This window comes from Cetorhinus maximus, unplaced genomic scaffold (genome assembly GCF_964194155.1).
Source record: "Cetorhinus maximus unplaced genomic scaffold, sCetMax3.hap1.1 HAP1_SCAFFOLD_1660, whole genome shotgun sequence".
Taxonomy (NCBI): Eukaryota; Metazoa; Chordata; class Chondrichthyes; order Lamniformes; family Cetorhinidae; genus Cetorhinus; species Cetorhinus maximus.
The window spans coordinates 51,127-73,460 of NW_027597600.1; the positions used below are offsets into that span (position 1 = coordinate 51,127).

General features: G+C 48.1%; 1 protein-coding gene across 1 annotated transcript in view; it reads right to left on the bottom strand.

Annotated features, from left to right (window-relative positions):
• Positions 1-19,732, bottom strand: part of LOC144676519 (phosphofurin acidic cluster sorting protein 2-like) — a gene marked incomplete at its 5' end in the record, with an annotated part of 61,560 nt that extends 41,828 nt beyond the window's left edge. The window contains 4 exons of the mRNA XM_078536916.1: positions 944-1,046; positions 2,160-2,270; positions 5,498-5,652; positions 19,626-19,732. Of these exons, the coding sequence (XP_078393042.1) occupies positions 944-1,046; positions 2,160-2,270; positions 5,498-5,652; positions 19,626-19,732 (476 nt within the window). The remainder of the gene's footprint in view (positions 1-943; positions 1,047-2,159; positions 2,271-5,497; positions 5,653-19,625) is intronic.
• Between the last annotated feature and the right edge of the window lie 2,602 nt (positions 19,733-22,334).

The window sequence follows — 22,334 nt, forward strand, 5'->3', positions numbered from 1 at the left end:
TTATATTCATTCATGGGATGCGGGTGTTATTGGCTGGACCAGCATTCATCGCCCATCCCTAATTGCCCTTAAGAAGGTGGCGGTGAGCTGCCTTCTTGAACCGCTGCAGTCCATGTGGTGTAGGTACACCCACAGTGCTGTTAGGGAGGGAGTTCCAGGATTTTGACCCAGCGACAGTGAAGGAACGGTGATGTATTCCCAAGTCAGGATGGTGAATGACTTGGAGGGGAACTTCCAGGTGGTGGTGTTCCCATCTATCTGCTGCCCTTGTCCTTCTAGATGGTAGTGGCCGTGTGTTTGGAAGGTGCTGTCTAAGGAGCCTTGGTGAATTCCTGCAGTGCATCTTGTAGATGGTGCACACTGCTGCTACTGTGCGTCAGTGGTGGAGGGAGTGAATGTTTGTGGATGGGGTGCCAATCAAGCGGCTGCTTTGTCCTGCATGGTGTTAAGCTTCTTGAGTGTTGTTGGAGCTGCACTCACCCAGACAAGTGGAGAATATTCCATGTTTGTGTAAATGTGTGTGTGCTTTTTTTTTTGCATTCATTCACTGTATGTATGTGATGCTGGCTGGGCCGGCATTTATTGCCCATCCCTAACTGCCCTTGAGAAGGTGGTGGTGAGCTGCCTTCTTGAACCGCTGCAGTCCATGTGGTGTAGGTACACCCACAGTGCTGTTAGGGAGGGAGTTCCAGGATTTTGACCCAGCGACAGTGAAGAAATGGCGATATATTTCCCGTGAGCAATTGAAAGCTGTGTTATGTGCCTTGCCAGCCAAAGAGGATTTCAGGAATGAAGACTAGAGGCAGACAATTTGTGGGGAGCTGGTCTTGGAAGATGAGAATAGGTCAAGTTTGGAGCAGCTCTGAGAAGGATTCTGGCTGTACAGATTGCACCAATAGGTTACTGGCAGCCAGCAAACAGCTGTCTGATTCAGCAGTCTCACCTCTTCTGTTTGTAAGTCAGCATAGCCTCAGAAATCGGAAGCTGATGGGACATGTTGGCTCCAGACACGTACTGCATAATCCGGCTGATGATGTCAAAGGTTTCTGTTGACAGGAGCAAAGTATCAGGGAAATACATCAAAACTGAGAACAGCAGCAAAAGCAGCTCAACACAGTCCAAGCCCTGAGCACTGTGCTCTACATCCTCCGACAGTGCAGCACCCCCTCAGCACTGTGCTCTACATCCTCCGACAGTGCAGCACCCCCTCAGCACTGTGCTCTACATCCTCTGACAGTGCAGCACTCACTCAGCAGTGACCCTCTGACAGTGCAGCACTCCCTCTGTACTGCCCCTCTGACAGTGCAGCACTCCCTCAGTACTGACCCTCTGACAGTGCAGCACTCCCTCTGTACTGCCCCTCCGACAGTGCAGCACTCCCTCAGTATTGCCCCACCGACAGCGCAGCGCTTCCTCACTACTGACCCTCCGACAGTGCAGCACTCCCTCAGTACTGACCTTCTGACAGTGCAGCACTCCCTCAGCAGTGACCCTCCGACAGTGCAGTGCTCCCTCAGCAGTGACCCTCTGACCTTGCAGCATTCCCTCAGTACTGCCCCTCTGACAGTGCAGCGCTCCCTCACTACTGACCCTCCGACAGTGCAGCACTCCCTCAGTACTGACCCTCCGACAGTGCAGCACTCCCTCAGTACTGACCCTCTGACAGTGCAGCACTCCCTCAGTACTGACCCTCCGACAGTGCAGCACTCCCTCAGTACTGACCCTCCGACAGTGCAGTGCTCCCTCACTACTGACCCTCCGACAGTGCAGCACCTCCTCAGCAGTGACCCTCCGACAGTGCAGCATTCCCTCAGTACTGACCCTCTGACAGTGCAACACTCCCTTAGTACTGACACTCTGACAGTGTGCCGCTCCCTCAGTACTGTAGTATCTTATTTGTCAGCCACATGTCTTGATATTTGCTCATGTTTCTGGAGTCTGTTTCAATCCTCGACCCTGTTGATTGATGGGTATGAGTGAACCAATGTTCCCAGCACATTCCCACGCCCAGAATGGACAGCTGGGGATACAGGGTCTTCACTGCTGTTGTCTGTTTGCAATCTGAAGGCCCCATACTGAGAGAAGTTAGCGACGATAGCGCTACACTGATGTACAAGTGCACACAGAGCTCCCCTCCTCCCTCGCCCTCTGCTGGTTACCTGCAGTTGGAGGCTCTGTCTTGCTGAAAAGGTCCCTCCACGCGGAGTCCATGAAGGAGCTGTTGTACTTGTTGTCAACTGATGCCAAATACTTGGCCAGAGGATGGGAGCCTGAGGAGGACAGAATTGAGAATGACTGATAGTCTGAGAGGCTGGGCTGAGTAACAGCTCTGTGAAGACAGGCTGAAACTCTCCACGTTCACAGTGATTTTAAATCAGCGGGGGGGGTGTGGAACCAAAGTGTTTCCCATTCCTCTTTCAGAGAACAGAAGATCTGAGCTTATTCAGGAGTCACATTGATGGATTTTGGCACACTGAGGGTAATAATGGATGCAGGGAGAATGCCGTAACATGGAACTGAGTTTCTGCCATGATCTTATTGAATGGCCGAACAGCTCGATGGGATGAATGGCCTCCTTCTATCCCTATTTCTTATGTTCCAATGTTACCTGTAGGCTCAGCTTCTACATCTCACTTCTGTCCAGCCTCCCAAGCTTTAGCATCCTGAAATCACAACTCCAGCACCCACACTTGGAGGCAGATGATCATTTTCAGTTGTGTTGGAAACTGGTCAGAGGAATAGGTTACCTGTCAGGGTTTCCTTTTCATCTTCTATTTCTCAGTCAGCAACGACATTCATAGTGAGAAACACCCCGGCCCAAGGCTGGAGGACAACAGCAGGACCACAGGAACCAATGGCTACTGGCAACTGAGCCAGCCAGAAAGGAAGGCACTGCAGCACTGGCACTGGGAATTACAGGAGCAGGAAAGGGTGGCACTGCAGCACTGGCACTGGGAATTACAGGAGCAGGAAAGGATGGCACTGCGACACTGGCAATTACAGGAGCAGGAAAGAGTGGCACTGCGACACTGGCAATTACAGGAGCAGGAAAGAGTGGCACTGCGGCACTGGCAATTACAGGGGCAGGAAAGGATGGCACTGCGACACTGGGAATTACAGGAGCAGGAAAGGGTGGCACTGCGACACTGGCAATTACAGGAGCAGGAAAGGGTGGCACTGCAGCACTGGCACTGGGAATTACAGTAGCAGGAAAGAGTGGCACTGCAGTACTGGCACTGGGAATTACAGGAGCAGGAAAGGATGGCACTGCGGCACTGGCACTTGCAGGAGCGGGAAAGGGTGGCAATGGGACACTAGCACTGGGAATAACAGGAGCAGGAAAGGATGGTAATGGGACACTAGCACTGGGAATAACAGGAGCAGGAAAGGGTGGCAATGGGACAGTAGCGCTGGGAATAACAGGAGCAGGAAAGGATGGTAATGGGACACTAGCACTGGGAATAACAGGAGCAGGAAAGGGTGGCACTGCAATACTGGCACTGGGAATTACAGGAGCAGGGAAGGGAAGCACTGCGACAGAGGCACTGGGAATTACAGGAGCAGGAAAGGATGGCAATGGGACACTAGCACTGGGAATTGCAGGAGCAGGAAAGGGTGGCAATGGGACACTAGCGCTGGGAATAACAGGAGCAGGAAAGGGTGGCAATGGGACACTAGCGCTGGGAATAACAGGAGCAGGAAAGGGTGGCACTGCGGCACTGGCAATTACAGGAGCAGGAAAGGATGGCACTGCAGCACTGGCAATTACAGGAGCAGGAAAGGATGGCACTGCAGCACTGGCACTGGGAATTACAGGAGCAGGAAAGAGTGGCACTGCAGCACTGGCACTGGGAATTACAGGAGCAGGAAAGGATGGCACTGCGGCACTGACACTGGGAATTACAGGAGCAGGAAAGAGTGGCACTGCAGCACTGGCACTGGGAATTACAGGAGCAGGAAAGGATGGCACTGCGGCACTGGCACTGGGAATTACAGGAGCAGGAAAGGGTGGCACTGCGATATGGGCACTGGCACTTGCAGGAGCGGGAAAGGGTGGCAATGGGACACTAGCACTGGGAATAACAGGAGCAGGAAAGGATGGCAATGGGACACTAGCACTGGGAATAACAGGAGCAGGAAAGGGTGGTAATGGGACACTAGCGCTGGGAATAACAGGAGCAGGAAAGGATGGCAATGGGACACTAGCGCTGGGAATAACAGGAGCAGGAAAGGGTGGCAATGGGACACTAGCACTGGGAATAACAGGAGCAGGAAAGGGTGGTAATGGGACACTAGCACTGGGAATAACAGGAGCAGGAAAGGGTGGCACTGCAATACTGGCACTGGGAATTACAGGAGCAGGGAAGGATGGCAATGGGACACTAGCACTGGGAATAACAGGAGCAGGAAAGGGTGGTAATGGGACACTAGCACTGGGAATAACAGGAGCAGGAAAGGATGGTAATGGGACACTAGCGCTGGGAATAACAGGAGCAGGAAAGGGTGGCAATGGGACACTAGCACTGGGAATAACAGGAGCAGGAAAGGGTGGCAATGGGACACTAGCGCTGGGAATAACAGGAGCAGGAAAGGATGGTAATGGGACACTAGCACTGGGAATAACAGGAGCAGGAAAGGGTGGCACTGCAATACTGGCACTGGGAATTACAGGAGCAGGGAAGGGAAGCACTGCGACAGAGGCACTGGGAATTACAGGAGCAGGAAAGGATGGCAATGGGACCCTAGCACTGGGAATTGCAGGAGCAGGAGAGGGTGGCACTGCAATATGGGCACTGGGAATTACAGGAGCAGGTAAGGGAAAAACTGCGACAGAGGCACTGGAAATTCTAGGAGCAGGAAAGGATGGCAATGGGACACTAGCACTGGGAATTTAAGGAGCTGGAGGGCGTCACTGTGATACAGGCACTGGGAATAACAGGAGCAAGAAAGCGTGGCCCTGCGATACTGGCACTGGGAATTACAGGAGCAGGAAAGGGTGGCACTGTGATACTGGCACTGGGAATTGCAGGGAAGGATGGCACTTGCACTGGGAATTATAATTACAGGAGCAGGAAAGGATGGCACTGCGATGCTGGCACTGGGAATTACAGGAGCAGGAAAGGGTGGCACTGCGACACTGGCACTGGGAATTACAGAAGTAGGAAAGGGTGGCACTGCGACACTGGCACTGGGAATTACAGAAGTAGGACATGATGGCATGGCAACACTGGCACTGAGAATTACAGGAGCAGAAACAATGGCACTGGAACAATGGCACTGGGAATTACATGGGCAAAATACTGAAAGGTGGCTACTGCAAGAGTACAGGGTCAGCATCTTCACAACTGATGGACAAAGTCAGAGGTGCAAAATAAAACAAGATAAACACGGGCCTAATCTCTTGGTCTGGTCAATGAATAGATGCCTTGTGAAGCATGAATATGGTGGGCTGCCACAGCTGCTGACACTGCCAGCTATCCAGTGAGAAACTCCTTACCTAGAGGGACGATCAGGAAGCGAATATAGTTCAGCCAGTCGGGGGTTTTGCTCGCCAATTGCTCAACAAAGAACCTCAGGATGGTGCTGAGGAAGCTGTGATCCCCAGCCACGGCCACTTTGACTGGAGGAGGCATCTGTGAGTTACAGTTACAGCTGCAACAAGACAAGATGGGAGGTGACAGTGAGAGAGAAAGCCCTGCAAGATCCACACTTCAAAACTACACGTTTCAATGACTGGATTCTGCTAAACTGTCAGATCTCATCCAGAGTGGAAGTTTGGGGGAGATGGAGAGATGGAATGAAATTCTGAGGTTGCAAAGGTATCAGTGCTTATTTCAATTAGAAAGTGTGTGTGAGAGAGAGAGAATGTGTGCGTGTGTGTGTCTGTGCTTGTGTATTTGTGTGTTTATAAATATGTGTGTGTGTGAATGTGAGTGTGTGAGAGAGAGTGTGTGTGTTTGTGTAAATGTGTGTGTGCTTTTTTTTTGCATTCATTCACTGGTTGTATGTGATGCTGGCTAGACCAGCATTTATTGCCCATCCCTAGTTGCCCTTGAGAAGGTGGTGGTGAGCTGCCTTCTTGAACCGCTGCAGTCCATGTGGTGTAGGTACACCCACAGTGCTGTTAGGGAGGGAGTTCCAGGATTTTGACCCAGCGACAGTGTAGGAACGGCGATATATTTCCAAGTCAGGATGGTGAGTAGCTTGGAGGGGAACTTCCAGGTGCTGGTGTTCCCATCTATCTGCTGCCCTTGTCCTTCTAGATAGTAGTGGTCGTGGGTTTGGAAGGTGCTGTGTAAGGAGCCTTGGTGAATTCCTGCAGTGCATCTTGTAGATGGTACACACTGCTGTTACTGTGCTTCGGTGGAGGGAGTGAATGTTTGTGGAAGGGGTGTCAATCAAGCGGCTGCTTTGTCCTGGATGGTGTCAAGCTTCTTGAGTGTTGTTGGAGCTGCACTCATCTAGGCAAGTGGAGAATATTCCATCATACTCCTTACTTGTGCCTTGTAAGTGGTGGATAGGCTTTGGGGAGTCAGGAGGTGAGTTAATCACTGCAGGATTCCTAGCCTTTGACCTGCCCTTGTAGCTACAGTATTTATATGGCTAGTCCATATAATTCAGCAATGGTATAGCCATTGAATGTCAAGGGGAGATGGTTAGATTCTTTCTTGTTGGAGATGGTCATTGCCTGGCACTTGTGTGGTGTAAATGTTACTTGCCATTTGTCAGCCCAAGCCTGGATATTGTCCAGTTCTTGCTGCATTTGGACATGGACTGCTTCAGTATCTGAGGAGTTGCGAATGGTGCTGAACATTGTGCATCATCAGCGAACATCCCCACTTCTGACCTTATGATGGAAGGAAGGTCATTGATGAAGCAGCTGAAGATGGTTGGGCCGAGGACACAACCCTGAGGAACTCCTGCAGTGATGTCCTGGAGCTGAAGTGGGTGTGTGCCTGTGTGTGTAGGCTGTTGATTGACATGCTAATGCTCAATATGGAGGTTCACACTTCAACAATGAATATCAAGAGTGCTGATACCTCAGGGTGCTGGCACTTTTGGGAGCTGTACCTCAGTGTGAATCAGTAGTTCAGAAAGTGGATGGCAAAAGAGGAGAGGAACGCAAAGTTAAGTGCAAAGGCTAGTGATTGCAGGTGGAGGTGAGTTAAGGCCACAATCAGATCAGCCATGCTCTTATGCTCTTATTGACTGGTGGTGCAGGCTCGATGGGCCAAATGGCCTACTCCTGCTCCCATTTCTCCAGATCTCATGATCTGAATAAATAAACTCTGTTTACTATTTACTCAGTAAATAGATTCTGTTTACTATTTACGGGAGTAAATAGACTCTGTTTACTGAGTAAATAGACTCATTTTACTCTTTACTGAGTAAATAGACTTTGTTTACATCACCTTGTGATCCAGGGTAAACACATCTGCATAAGTGTTTGTGGCTTGAGGACCCTCAGCTCAGAGTCATTGAGCTGGAGGCTGAGCTGCAGACACTGCGACACATCAGGGAGGGGGAAAGTTACCTGGATGCTTTATACCATGGGCAGCCACACCACTGAGGATTGGGTTTTCTGATTTGGTCAGTGGTCAGGGACAGGAGGGTCTGACTGTGAGTGAGGCAGGTAAGGGGACCCTGAGGGGAGGAGTGCAGCAGTGTGAGACTCTGCAATTGTCCAACAGGTTTGAGGTTCTCTCAGCTTGTTTGGATGAGAGTGGGGGCTGCAGGGTGGATGAGAAAACTGACCATGGCATCGCGGTACAGGAATCCATCCAAGTGGGGAAACAAGAAGGAATGTAGTTTAGTGGGGGACAGTATAGTAAGGGGGAGTTGACACTGTTCTCTGTAGCAAAGGGCGAGAGTCCAGAAGGCTGTGCTGCCTGCCCAGTGCCAGGGTTCGGGACATCTGCTCAATGCTGGCGAGGAACTTGCAGTGGGAGGGGGAGGATCCAGTGGCCCTGGTCTATGTAGGTACCAAAGACATAGGCAGGATGAAGAAGGAGGCTCTGCATAGTCAGTATGTCGAGCTAGGTGCCAAATTAAGAAGCAGAATCTCAAAGGTAATAATTCCTGAGTTATCACCTGAGCCACTGGCATAGGACAAATAAGATTAGAGAGATGAATGCGTGGCTCAAAGATTGGTGTAGGAGAAGTGGGTTCCAGTTTGTGGGGCACCAGTACTGGGGAAAGTGGGATCTGTACCGTTGGGACAGTCTACACCTGAATCGTGCTGGGGCTGGGGTCCTCACGGGCTGCCTAACTAGGAAGGTAGAGAGGGTTTTAAACTGAATACTGGGGGCAAAGGATCAAATTTGGGAAGATGTGGTAAACCAAAGAGTAGAGACAAGGCAAGAGAGACAGGTATTAATATGGAAAATGATAAACAGACTGTGACAGCAAGGGACAGAGTACAAATCAAGGAGTAAATCAGATAAGGCTAAAGACTACAAAAATAATAAAAGGACAAAACTAAAGGCTCTGTATCTAAACGTACTTGGCATTCCAAATAAAACAGATGAATTGATAGCGCAAATAGAAATAAGTAAGTACAATCTGATAGCCATTACAGAGACATGGCTACAGGATGACAGATTGGGACTTGAATATTGAAGGGTATGTGATATTTAGGAAGGACAGGAAATTAGGAGAAGGTGGAGGGGTGGCTCTGTTAATTAATGATGGTATTAGCACATTAGAAAGGGGTGACCTAAGTTCAGGAAACTGGGATGTAGAAGCGGTTTGAGGTGAGAAATGATAAAGGCAAGAAGTCACTTGTGGGACTGGTGTATTGTGAGGGGAATTGATTACAAAAGTAGGGAGGTTCTGCTTTAGTTGTACAGGGCATTGGTGAGACCACATCTGGAGTATTGTATACAGTACTGGTCTCCTTATTTCATTTATTCATTCACAGGGTGTGGGCTTCGCTGGCTGGGCAGGCATTTATTGCCCATTCCTAATTGCCCTTGAGAAGGTGGTGGTGAGCTGCCTTCTTGAATCACTGCAGTCCATTTTATTTATAGAAAGATGTAGATGTGTTAAAAGCAGTTCAGAGGTTTACTAGACTAATACCAGGAATGGGCAGGTTGTCTTATGAGGAAACGCCGGACAGGTTAGGCTTGTATCCACTGGAGTTTAGAAGGGTAAGAGGCGACTTAACTGAAACCTTTAAGATCCTGAGGGGCCTTAACAGGATGGATGTGGAAAGGATGTTTCCTCTTGTGGGAGAATCTAGAACTAGGGGTCACTGTTTATAAATAAAGGGTCCTCCATTTAATACAGCGATGAGGAGAAATTTTTTTCTCTCAGAGGGTCTTGAGTCTTTGGAACTCTCTTCCTAAAAAGGCGGCGAAAGCAGAGTCTAAGTATTTTTAAGGCAGAGCTGGATAGATTCTTGATTAACAAGGGGGTGGTAGGTTATCGGGCATAGGCAGGAATGTGGGGTTGAGGTCACATTCAGATCAGCCATGATCTTACTGAATGGTGGAGCAGGCTCGAGAGGCCAAGTGGCCTATTCCTGCTCCTAATTCGTATATGCGTACGTATGTTACTGTTTGCTGAGTAAATGGACTTTATTTACGGAGTACATAGACTGTTTACTATTTACTAAGTAAATAGACTCTGTTTACTGTTTGCTGAGTAAATGGACTCTATTTATGGAGTACATAGACTGTTTACTGTTTGCTGAGTAAATGGACTCTATTTACAGAGTACATAGACTGTTCACTATTTACTAAGTAAATAGACTCTGTTTACTGTTTGCTGAGTAAATGGACTCTATTTACGGAGTACATAGACTGTTTACTATTTGCTGAGTAAATAGACTCTGTTTACGGAGTACATAGACTGTTCACTATTTACTAAGTAAATACTCTGTTTACTGTTTGCTGAGTAAATGGACTCTATTTACGGAGTACATAGACTGTTCACTATTTACTAAGTAAATAGACTCTGTTTACTGTTTGCTGAGTAAATGGACTCTATTTACGGAGTACATAGACTGTTTACTATTGACTGAGTAAATAGGCTCTGTTTACGGAGTACATAGACTGTTCACTATTTACTAAGTAAATAGACTCTGTTTACTGTTTGCTGAGTAAGTGGACTCTATTTACGGAGTACATAGACTGTTTAAAACTTACTGATTGAAATGACTATTTATGGAGTAAATAGATTCAGGGCGAAATCATCCCAGAGTCGCACTAAGTGTGGTTGTGGGCAGGTAAAACAACATTTTACCTGTCGGTCGCAATGGAGACTTTTCACGCTGTATTGTCCCAAACCCGCCACATTAATTTTGCATTCCCGGGAAACAGGTGGATTCCATGGCAGGCGGGCTCTCATTCACCTGGCACACCATCACCTCGCCGCTTCATCACGCTGGGTGCCATATTTAAGGTGCTGCCATATGCGCACGCACCTCTCAGTGCTACTAGCCCACAACAACCGCAAAGAGTACATGGCCCTGAAAGGCAAAAAGACTGCAGCCCCCAGGTTCAATGATGCATCCCTCGAGCAAGAGGGTGAATGATCTCCTTCGTTCTGCCAGGGTAAGTCACATTCTTATCACTGTCAACTCACAGTCACAAACCCATCACACATCCACAGGGCCCTCACTCGCTGCCAGCTCAAGGGACATCACCATTCACTCTCTCACACTCACCGTTATTGTCCTCATCCCGTCCATAGGACTACTCACCACCCACACAAGCCAGGCATACTTATTATCTGGCCTGGCAGGCATCCTGCTTACACTGTCTCCATTTCTATTCATGCAGGACAAACTGGCACACAACAACAGGGAGAGGTCGCAAACTGGTGGAGGAATGCCCGAAATCAAGGTCCTCATGGACTTTGAAAACAGAGCCATTCAGCTGGCCAGTGAGAATCTGGACCGTTCCTGTGCTGATGGCGAGGTTGGCAGTGCTCTACCAAGTGAAGGTCCAGCAGTGCTACATCCATTAGACAGCCATGCTGTGAGTGATGTGTCCTGTTTCACAGGCCACTGCTATGTGCTCATTATCTCCCCTTGCTTCAGCAGGCACATCTGCCAAACAGCCGACAGAGTGCACGGCCCAGGCCCTCCAATCAAGCCTCGAAGAAATCTCTGAAGAGGAATCTGGAGTAACCCCCCTTGAAGACCCTGCGCTCATCCACACCCTCCACCAGCGCAGAGACACACATCTCGGTGGGACCTAGCAGGTGGCGGTAGGGACTTCCCAGATGTCCGGCACCCACATGACGAGTCTCTGCACTCGGTCATGTCACAGTTGCTGGAGCTGCAAAGGCAAGCTCAGGAACATCAGGAAGGGGTGTCTATTGCACTCTTCAGATTGCAAGGCACGATGGAGGAGCCTGTCCGCCTTCAGGCTGAGGTGATAGTGCCAGTATTACAACACATCGAGGTCAACACTGGCAGGATGGCGGCTGCTTAGTCCAGGGTGTCGCTCCTGCACTGCTCCGCGGGCTAAACTCCATCTCTGACACCATAGTTGGCCTCCAACAGTGTGTACGTGAGAGAGGTGTGGGGCAGCTTGATCTCACTCCAGCTACCCCTTCTCCTGAAGGAATCAGCCAGGTGCCCTTGGGCATCCATAGGGAGGAGGATCATCAGGTGTACCCCCCGGGGACCATCCATCCAGGTAACTGCAGGAGTGTTGGGCCCAGCCAAATCCCCTCTTCCTGTGACCTCAGCAGCTCCACAGGCTGAGGAGGGTGCCGCTGCCACACAGCAAGACCCTAAAAGCAGGCCGGGGCCCTCCAGGTCTCAGCCCTCCAGAGGACGCCTGCCAAGGTCATCACAGACAGGGTGTCACAGTCAGCAGGCTGCCTCCACCTCCGCTGTGGATGGCCAGGGAGCACCAAGATGTAGCAGCACCTGGGCATGGGTGTCAATCACTTGTACATACTGTTCACTATTGTCAATAAGCTCCCAAGAATGTCTCCCTGCCTATGGCAGTGTTCATATCACTCAGACGTGAAACTTTTCTGCACAAAATAAAGGCAGGTGTCTCAGTTCAGGCCTCTTCCCTGTGCTTTGTTCAGACCACAGTGATGGTCCGGCCTCACACTCCCTGGACACATTACTGATGCCTGCACCTTGACGGTGCTGGTCATTGCTGCCAGAATGTAGTGGGCAGGTGTCACAGAGTTCCCTCATTCGCTCTGTGTACTCTCTGCACCTCCAGCAGCTGTGACCAGTGATGCTGTGCACCTGAAGGGGTCAGGTGCTGAAGGCTGACGACGGATCAGATGCTTTTAAAGTTTCTCTATGATATGACCCTGATCACATGGCGCAAGTGAGCTGCCCTCCGCCAGACAGGAGTCAGACAATCACAGAGGCTATGTGAAGGTCTATGGAGTGTCCTCACTGCCTGTCGTCATCATCCTTCTACAATCAAGTGACTATTAGAGCCTCCACTGTGTCTCCATGACAGGAGCATTATCACAGAGGGTATGCGTGTTGCCATAAGCCAGACTGGAGTCCAACATTCACAGATGCAATGTGAGAATCCAGGGTGTCTCCTCACTGCCTGTCGTCATCATCCCCCACGAATCTAGCAGCTACGAGGGCCTCCTGAGTGTGCCTGCCTCGTCTAGCCAGTGCGAGGGCCTCATCCCCGTCATCATCACCTTCGAGGACCTCCTCACCCTCATCCCCATCGACATCCTCCTCATTGGAGGAGACCTCCAGCTCCTCCATCTATCTCCTCCTCAGCCAGCTCCTCTCCCCGTTGCAGCGCCAGGTTGTAAAGGGCACAGCAGGTGACGACGCTGTGTGACACCCTCTGTGGACTATATTGCAGGGCTCCACCAGACCGGTCCAGGCACTGGAACCTCATCTTCAGCATCCCGATGGTTTGCTCCACCAAGGTGTGAGTTGCAGTATGACCCTGGTTATACCTTCACTCTGCTGCAGTCTGAGGCTGCTGCACGGGTGTCATCCGCCACGTCCTCTGTGGGAAATCCTTGTCCCCGAGGAGCCAACCCTGCAGCTTCTGTGGACCCTGGAATACGTCAGGGACCTGAGATTGACTGAGAATGTAGGAGTCATGGACACTCTCCGAGAACCGTGCGCACACCTGCAGGGTGCATTTTTGGTGGGCACACACCAGCTGAACGTTCAGCGAATGGAATCCCTCGCGGTTAATGTAGTTGATTCCGTGTTACCATGGAGATCTGAGCGCCATGTGAATTCAGTCGAATGCACCCTGCACTTGTGGGAATCCCGAGACCTGGGCAAATCCAATCGCTCTTGAATCCTGACTTTCCTGGCCCTGGGCAAAAGGCACAAATTTGTGTGGCCCTCACGAAGATGTCATCCGTAACCTCATGGATGCATTTGTGGGTGGAGGCTTGTGAGATCCCACAGAGGTCACCTGTGGAGCCCTGAAAGGAGCCACTGGCATAAAAATTGAGTGACACAGTCATTTTCATGGCCATTGGCATTGGATGCCCTCCATGTCCCCATGGCACCAAATCCTGCAGTAGCTGGCAGACGTGACCAACCAGTTCCCTAGACATGCGCAGTCTTTGGTGACACTGGTTCTTGGTTATAGAGACAAAGAGTCATACAGCACAGAAACAGACCCGTGCAGCAGCCTCAGACTGCAGCAGACTGCATGGCCGTGTCCATGCTGGCCATCAAGCACCTATCTATTCTAATCCCACTTCTGCCGGAATGAAAGGTGGCGTCCATAGACCCTGGGTCTAGCTAGGTGCCGACCAGCGACGGCTCATTGTGGCTCTTTGGCAGCGTGTGCAAGAGCCCTAGCTGCCCCTTCTTCCAGAATGTGCTGCTCTTCCCTCTGTGCAGTCAGGCACCTCTGTCATTCTCTTCTCCGTCGTCTTTGCTCTCTGTAAGCCACAATAGCATACAGCTAGTTCACCAGGCTGCATGATCCTGATGTACTCCTCCTGCAGGGTGAGAGTGAGGGACACCTCGGTTAGCTTGGGAGTTCTAAGAACCTCTCTTCGTTAAGTTTGAAGACCCCTTTAATGCTTCCTGGAGAGGGCTGGCCACCACTTGCGTGTTGCATGGCTGCCTGAAACCCCACCCACCTCCGCCCCACTCCACCCAACTGACTGGCGGCAGCTTTGCCCATTGGACTGCCTGCTGTGCTCTCAGCTCAGGCACAGGCATTCTCCTAACCCGCACTGCAAGGCAGCACTGTTAGCTTGAACCATGGGGAAGACTGGTCCAAACCGGGATGATGACATTGCAAGGGGCTATGAGCACCTCCACCCAGTGACTGCTCCATGGCCAGCTTTCGCAAGGAGATTTTACACTGTGTGCAGTCATCCAACTGTTCTGCAGTCCACTGAAACACTCATGACTTTGCAGTCTGTGCCCGAAGGGTGAAAAGCTCTGCTTGGGTCCCTTTACTCAGCAAAAAGTAAACAGACTAAATTTATTCATAAAACAGTAAACAGAGTCTGTTTACTCAGCAAATAGCAAACAGTGTCTATTTATTCAATACACAGTCTATTTACTCATTAAATGCTGAACAGAGTCTATTTACTCAGTAAACAGTGTCTATTTGCTCATTAAACAGTAAACATCATCTGTTTACTCAGCCAACAGTAAATACTGAAGAGAGCATGTTTACTTGGTAAACACAGTACAATCAATTTAAACATAAAAGAGTAAACTGAGTCTGTTTACTGAGCACACAATGAACAGAAATGATTTACTCGGCAAACAGTAAACTGAGTGTATTTACTCAGCAAACAGTAAACAGAGTCTATTTACTGAGCAAACAGTAAACAGAGTCTATTTACTCAGCAAACAGTAAACAGAGTCTATTTACTCAGCAAACAGTAAACAGAGTCTATTTACTCAGCAAACAGTAAACAGTCTATTTACTCAGCAAACAGTAAACTGAGTGTAACAAAAACAAAAATACCTGGATAAACTATGGTCTGACAGCAACTACGGAGAGGAATATAGTTGACGTTTCAAGTCCGAATGACTCTTCATCAGTTCTGATGAAGAGTCATTCGGACTCGAAATGTCAACTGTATTCCTCTCCCCAGATGCTGTCAGACGTGCTGAGTTTTTCCAGGTATTTTTGTTTTTGTTTCAGATTTCCAGCATCTGCAGTATTTTGCTTTTATCTTAGTGGACAGAGTGTATTTACTCAGCAAACAGTAAACAGAGTCTATGTACTCAGTAAATAGTAAACAGTCTATGCACACAGTAAACAGAGTCTGTGTACTCAATAAATAGTAAACAGTCTATGCACACAGTAAACAGAGTCTGTGTACTCAATAAATAGTAAACAGTCTATGCACACAGTAAACAGAGTCCTTGTACTCAGTAAATAGTAAACAGTGTCAATTTACTATGAAAACAGTCAACAGAGTCTATTTACTCAGTAAAGAGTAAACAGTAAACAGTAAGCAGAGTGTATTTACTTAGTAAACACTAAACAGAGTATGTGTACTCAGTAAACAGAGTGTGTGTACTCAGTAAACAGAGTCTGTGTACTCAGTAAATAGTAAACAGTTTATACACACAGTAAACAGAGTCTGTGTACTCAGTAAATAAACAGTGTCCATTTACTTAGAAAACAGTAAACAGGTTCTGTTTACTCAGTAAATAGTAAACAGTCTATACACACAGTAAACAGACTCTGTGTACTCAGTAAATAATAAAGTGTCCATTTACTTAGAAAACAGTAAACAAGTTCCGTTTACTCAGTAAACAGTAAACTGTGAGCAGAGTCTATTTACTCAGTAAACAGCGAACAGCACTCATTAAACACTAAAGAGTCTATTTACTCAGTAAACAGTAAACAGAGTCTATCTACTCAGTAAACAGTTTCTATTTGCTCAGCAAACACCAAGCAGGCTATTGACTCATTAAACAGTGTATATTTACTCATCAAACAGTGAACAGAGTCTATTCACTCAGTAAAGTTTCTATTTATGTAGCAAACGGTAAACTGAGTCCGTTTACTTAGCAAAAGTGGATAGACTATTTACTCAGTAAATAGTAAACAGAGTCCATGTACTCAGCAAATAGTAAACAGGTCTATTTACTCAGCAAACAGGAAAGAGTCTAATGACTCAGTAAACGGTGAATGAGTCTATTTAATCAGCAAACAGTAAACATAGTCTATTGACTAAGTAAATAGTAAACAGTCTGCGTACTCTGTAAACAGAGTCCACTTGGTCAGTAAACAGTAAACAGAGTCTATTTACTCAGTAAACAGGAAACAGGGTCTATTTACTCAGTAAACATTGAGAAGAGTCTATTTACTCATTAAACAGTGAGCAGAGTCTGTTTACTCAGTAAACTGTTAGTAAATCTATTAGAATTCTTTGAGGAGGTAACGAGTAGGTTAGACAAAGGAGAGCCAATGGATAATATCTACTTAGACTTCCAGAAGGCCTTTGACAAGGTGCCGCACAGGAGGCTGCTCAGTAAGATAAGAGCCCATGGTGTTAGAGGCAAGGTACTAGCATGGATAGAAGATTGGCTGTCTGGCAGGAGGCAGAGAGTGGGGATAAGGGGGTCCTTCTCAGGATGGCGGCTGGTGACTAGTGGAGTTCCGCAGGGGTCAGAGTTGGGACCACAACTTTTCACTTTATACATTAATGATCTAGATGAAGGAACTGAGGGCATCCTGGCTAAGTTTGCAGATGATACAAAGATAGGTGGAGGGACAGGTAGTATTGAGGAGGCGGGGAGGCTGCAGAAGGATTTGGACAGGTTAGGAGAATGGGCAAAGAAGTGGCAGATGGAATACAACGTGGGGAAGTGTGAGGTCATGCACTTTGGTAGGAAGAATAGAGGCATAGACTATTTTCTAAATGGGGAGAGAATACAGAAATCTGGAGTGCAAAGGGACTTGGGAGTCCTAGTCCAGGGTTCTCTTAAGGTTAACTTGCAGATTGAGTCGGTAGTTAGGAAGGCAAATGCAATGTTGGCATTTATTTCGAGAGGACTAGAATATAAAAGCAGGGATGTGCTGCTGAGGCTTTATAAGGCTCTGGTCAGACCACATTTAGAATATTGTGAGCAATTTTGGGCCCCGTATCTCAGGAAAGATGTGCTGGCCCTGGAGAGGGTCCAGAGGAGGTTCACGAGAATGATCCCAGGAATGAAAGGCTTAACATATGAGGAACGTTTGAGGACTCTGGGTCTATACTCGATGAGTTTAGAAGGATGAGGGGGGAATCTGATTGAAACTTACAGAATACTGAAAGGCCTGGATAGAGTGGACGTGGGGAAGATGTTTCCATTAGTAGGAGAGACTAGGACCCGAGGGCACAGCCTCAGAGTAAAGGGAAGACCTTTTAGAACAGAGATGAGGAGAAACTTCTTTAGCCAGAGAGTGGTGAATCTATGGAATTCATTGCCACAGAAGGCTGTGGAGGCCAGGTCATTGAGTGTATTTAAGACCGAGATAGATAGGTTCTTGATTGGTAAGGGGATCAAAGGTTACGGGGAGAAGGCGGGAAAATGGGGTTGAGAAACTTATTAGCCATGATTGAATGGCAGAGCAGACTCGATTGGCCGAATGGCCTAATTTCTGCTCCTATGTCTTATGGTCTAAACTGAGTCTATTTACTCAGTAAACAGTAAACAGGGTCTATTTACTCATTAAATAGTAAACAGAGACTATTTACTCAATAAACAGTGAGCAGAGTCTATTTACTCATTAAATAGTAAACAGAGTCTGTTCACTCAGTAAACAGTAAACAGAATCTATTTACTCAGTAAACAGTAAACAGGGTCTATTTACTCAGTAAACAGTGAGCAGAGTCTATTTACTAAGTAAACAGTAAACAGAGTCTATTTACTCAGTAAACAGTGAGCAGAGTCTATTTACTCAGTAAACAGTAAACAGAGTCTATTTACTCAGTAAACAGTAAACAGAGTCTATTCACTCAGCAAACAGTAAACAGAGTCTATTTACTCAGTAAACAGTAAACAGAGTCTATTTACTCAGTAAGCAGAGTCTATTTACTCAGTAAACAGTAAACAGAGTCTATTTACTCAGTAAACAGTAAACAGAGTCTATTTACTCAGTAAACAGTAAACAGAGTCTATTTACTCAGTAAACAGTAAACAGTCTATTTACTCAGTAAACAGTAAACAGAGTCTATTTACTCAGTAAAAAGTAAACAGAGTCTATTTACTCAGTAAACAGTAAACAGAGTCTATTTACTCAGTAAACAGTGAGCAGAGTCTATTCACTCAGCAAACAGAGTCTATTTACTCAGTAAACAGTAAACAGAGCCTGTTCACTCAGTAAAAAGTAAACAGAGTCTATTTACTCAGTAAACAGTAAAGAGTCTATTTACTCAGTAAACAGTAAAGAGTCTATTTACTCAGTAAACAGTAAAGAGTCTATTTACTCAGTAAACAGTAAAGAGTCTATTTACTCAGTAAACAGAGTCTATTTACTCAGTAAACAGAGTCTATTTACTCAGTAAACAGAGTCTATTTACTCAGTAAACAGAGTCTATTTACTCAGTAAACAGTAAACAGAGTCTATTTACTCAGTAAACAGTAAACAGAGTCTCTTTACTCAGTAAACAGTGAGCAGAGTCTATTTACTCAGTAAACAGAGTCTATTTACTCAGTAAACAGAGTCTATTTACTCAGTAAACAGAGTCTATTTACTCAGTAAACAGAGTCTATTTACTCAGTAAACAGTAAATAGAGTCTATTTACTCAGTAAAAGGTGAGCAGAGTCTATTTACTCAGTAAACAGTGAGCAGAGTCTATTTACTCAGTAAACAGTGAGCAGAGTCTATTTACTCAGTAAACAGAGTCTATTTACTCAGTAAACAGTGAGCAGAGTCTATTTACTAATTAAACAGTAAACAGTCTATTTACTCAGTAAATAGTAAACTGAGGCCAGGATTTTCCATGTTTGCTGGTGCCGGGCGATTTCGGTGATGCGAGAGGACAATGTGGCAGGAATACCAAAAATCGGTTTCACATCGTGAAACTATTTTGCAATTGTCTGCTCCACCCTCCAATGGCAGGCTGCGTGTCCCACCAACGGACATTGGGAACCTCATTATAATACATCAGTATATCATTATAAGGCCAGCCTGGCCAAATCGTCCACCCCCACTTGATCTTTTGCCTATGTTGACATGCAATCACAGTCACTCATTAAACAGTGTCCATTTACTCAATAGCATAATGAGCAGCAGCAGCAACTTCCAATAAAAATCATTCTGCCAATTTGGGTCTCTCTGGCAATGCTGGCAGTTATTGTCCATGCCCAGTCACCATCAGAAGAGGCTGGTGGGACTTGTTCTTGGATTGCTGCAGCATGTACAGTGAGCCTGCACCTGAACAGTGCCCATACATTACTGCCATGTCCAAGGCAGGCTTTACAAAGGAGAAAGTGGGGCATGTCATGGCAGACAGGTGGAGAGTTATGAGGAGTGATTGAAACCCAGTTGAGGTGAGTTTTGAGGAAGGTTTTGAAAGTTGGGAGAGGTTTAGGATGGCCATTTCAAAGCATGCTAACTTGAGATACTAATTAAGGGTGAAACAAGATAGGGGATCAACGGGAACATACCCATGTTGCTGAGGGTTTGGAGTTCCCAACGATATTTAACTCTCATAGTAGCTACTGGTTACTTACAATCTCTGTATTCTGGTAACAATGGTGTTAAAAGCTGCGTGGATATCTGCCACTGAGCATGTGCAGACCATTGGCTGGCTCTTCTCATGCAGTCGTTCATACAGATACTGGAACAAAGGAATCAATAATCCAAGATAAGTTTAATCAGATAACCAAAGCTTTTATTTGTATCAAAAACAAAAACAGAAACAGAAATACCTGGAAAAACTCAGCAGGTCTGGCAGAATCGGCGGAGAAGAGTACAGTTGACGTTTCGAGTCCTCATGACCCTGCAGACCTGTTGAAGGGTCATGAGGACTCGAAACGTCAACTGTACTCTTCTCCGCCGATGCTGCCAGACCTGCTGAGTTTTTCCAGGTATTTCTGTTTCTGTTTTTGTTTTGGATTTCCAGCATCCGCAGTTTTTTTGTTTTTATCTTTTATTTGCTTGGTGCCTTTAACAATGTAAACAGTCTCTAGTAGTTTCTCAGGGGCGATTATCAAACAAAATTTAACACTAAGCTACAAAAGGGGATATTAGGACAGGTGAACTAAAGGTTTTAAGGAGTGCTTTGAAGATGGGGAGAGAGGTGGAGAGGGGGAGAGCTGCAGAGAGGGTATTCCAGACCTTCAGACCCAGGTAGCTGGGGGCCCAGCCACAAACTGTGGAGCGATTAAAATTGCGATGGTTAAGAGGCCGCAGATATCGTCGAGTATTGTAGAGCAGGAAGAGATTACAGATGTGGGGAGGGCTGAGACCATGGAGGCTTTCGAAGACGAGAATTTTAAATCTGAGTTGTTGCTGGTCCAGCAACCAAGTTGGTGAAGTATATATTTATAAATGATTAATTCAGTCGGCAAAAATAAATGGTGTTCACATTGGCACAACCTGGGCTCTGCTTTCGTAATTACATTTTCACAATGTGGGATCTACTGGACGCTCTCCCCCTCTGAACGAGCTCTCCCTCAGTCCCATTCCCCTGGACCCTCTCTCTCTCTCTCTGAACGAGCTCTCCCTCAGTCCCATTCCCCTGGACCCTCTCTCTCTCCCTCTGAACGAGCTCTCCCTCAGTCCCATTCCCCTGGACCCTCTCTCTCTCTCTCTCTCTGAATGAGCTCTCCCTCAGTCCCATTCCCCCGGACCCTCTCTCTCTCTCCCTCTGAACGAGCTCTCCCTCAGTCCCATTCCCCTGGACCCTCTCTCTCTCCCTCTGAACGAGCTCTCCCTCAGTCCCATTCCCCCTGGACCCTCTCTCTCTCCCTCTGAACGAGCTCTCCCTCAGTCCCATTCCCCTGGACCCTCTCTCTCTCTCTCTCTGAACGAGCTCTCCCTCAGTCCCATTCCCCTGGACCCTCTCTCTCTCCCTCAGTCCCATTCCCCTGGACCCTCTCTCTCTCTCTCTCCCTCTGAACGAGCTCTCCCTCTGTCCCATTCCCCTGGACCCTCTCTCTCTCTCTCTGAACGAGCTCTCCCTCAGTACCATTCCCCTGGACCCTCTCTCTCTCTCCCTCTGAACGAGCTCTCCCTCAGTCCCATTCCCCTGGACCCTCTCTCTCTCTCTCTGAACGAGCTCTCCCTCAGTCCCATTCCCCTGGACCCTCTCTCTCTCTCCCTCTGAACGAGCTCTCCCTCAGTCCCATTCCCCCGGACCCTCTCTCTCTCTCTCCCTCTGAACGAGCTCTCCCTCAGTCCCATTCCCCTGGACCCTCTCTCTCTCTGAACGAGCTCTCCCTCAGTCCCATTCCCCTGGACCCTCTCTCTCTCTCTCTCTGAACGAGCTCTCCCTCAGTCCCATTCCCCTGGACCCTCTCTCTCTCTCTCTCCCTCTGAACGAGCTCTCCCTCAGTCCCATTCCCCTGGACCCTCTCTCTCTCTGAACGAGCTCTCCCTCAGTCCCATTCCCCTGGACCCTCTCTCTCTCTCTCTCTCTGAACGAGCTCTCCCTCAGTCCCATTCCCCTGGACCCTCTCTCTCTCTCTCTCTGAACGAGCTCTCCCTCAGTCCCATTCCCCCGGACCCTCTCTCTCTCTCTCTCCCTCTGAACGAGCTCTCCCTCAGTCCCATTCCCCCGGACCCTCTCTCTCTCTCTCTCCCTCTGAACGAGCTCTCCCTCAGTCCCATTCCCCTGGACCCTCTCTCTCTCTCTCTTGAACGAGCTCTCCCTCAGTCCCATTCCCCTGGACCCTCTCTCTCTCTCTCTCCCTCTGAACGAGCTCTCCCTCAGTCCCATTCCCCTGGACCCTCTCTCTCTCTCCTCTGAACGAGCTCTCCCTCAGTCCCATTCCCCTGGACCCTCTCTCTCTCTCCCTCTGAACGAGCTCTCCCTCAGTCCCATTCCCCTGGACCCTCTCTCTCTCTCTCTCTGAACGAGCTCTCCCTCAGTCCCATTCCCCTGGACCCTCTCTCTCTCTCTCCTCTGAACGAGCTCTCCCTCAGTCCCATTCCCCTGGACCCTCTCTCTCTCTCTCTCTGAACGAGCTCTCCCTCAGTCCCATTCCCCTGGACCCTCTCTCTCTCTTCCCTCTGAACGAGCTCTCCCTCAGTCCCATTCCCCCGGACCCTCTCTCTCTCCCTCTGAACGAGCTCTCCCTCAGTCCCATTCCCCCGGACCCTCTCTCTCTCTCTCTGAACGAGCTCTCCCTCAGTCCCATTCCCCTGGACCCTCTCTCTCTCCCTCCCTCTGAACGAGCTCTCCCTCAGTCCCATTCCCCTGGACCCTCTCTCTCTCT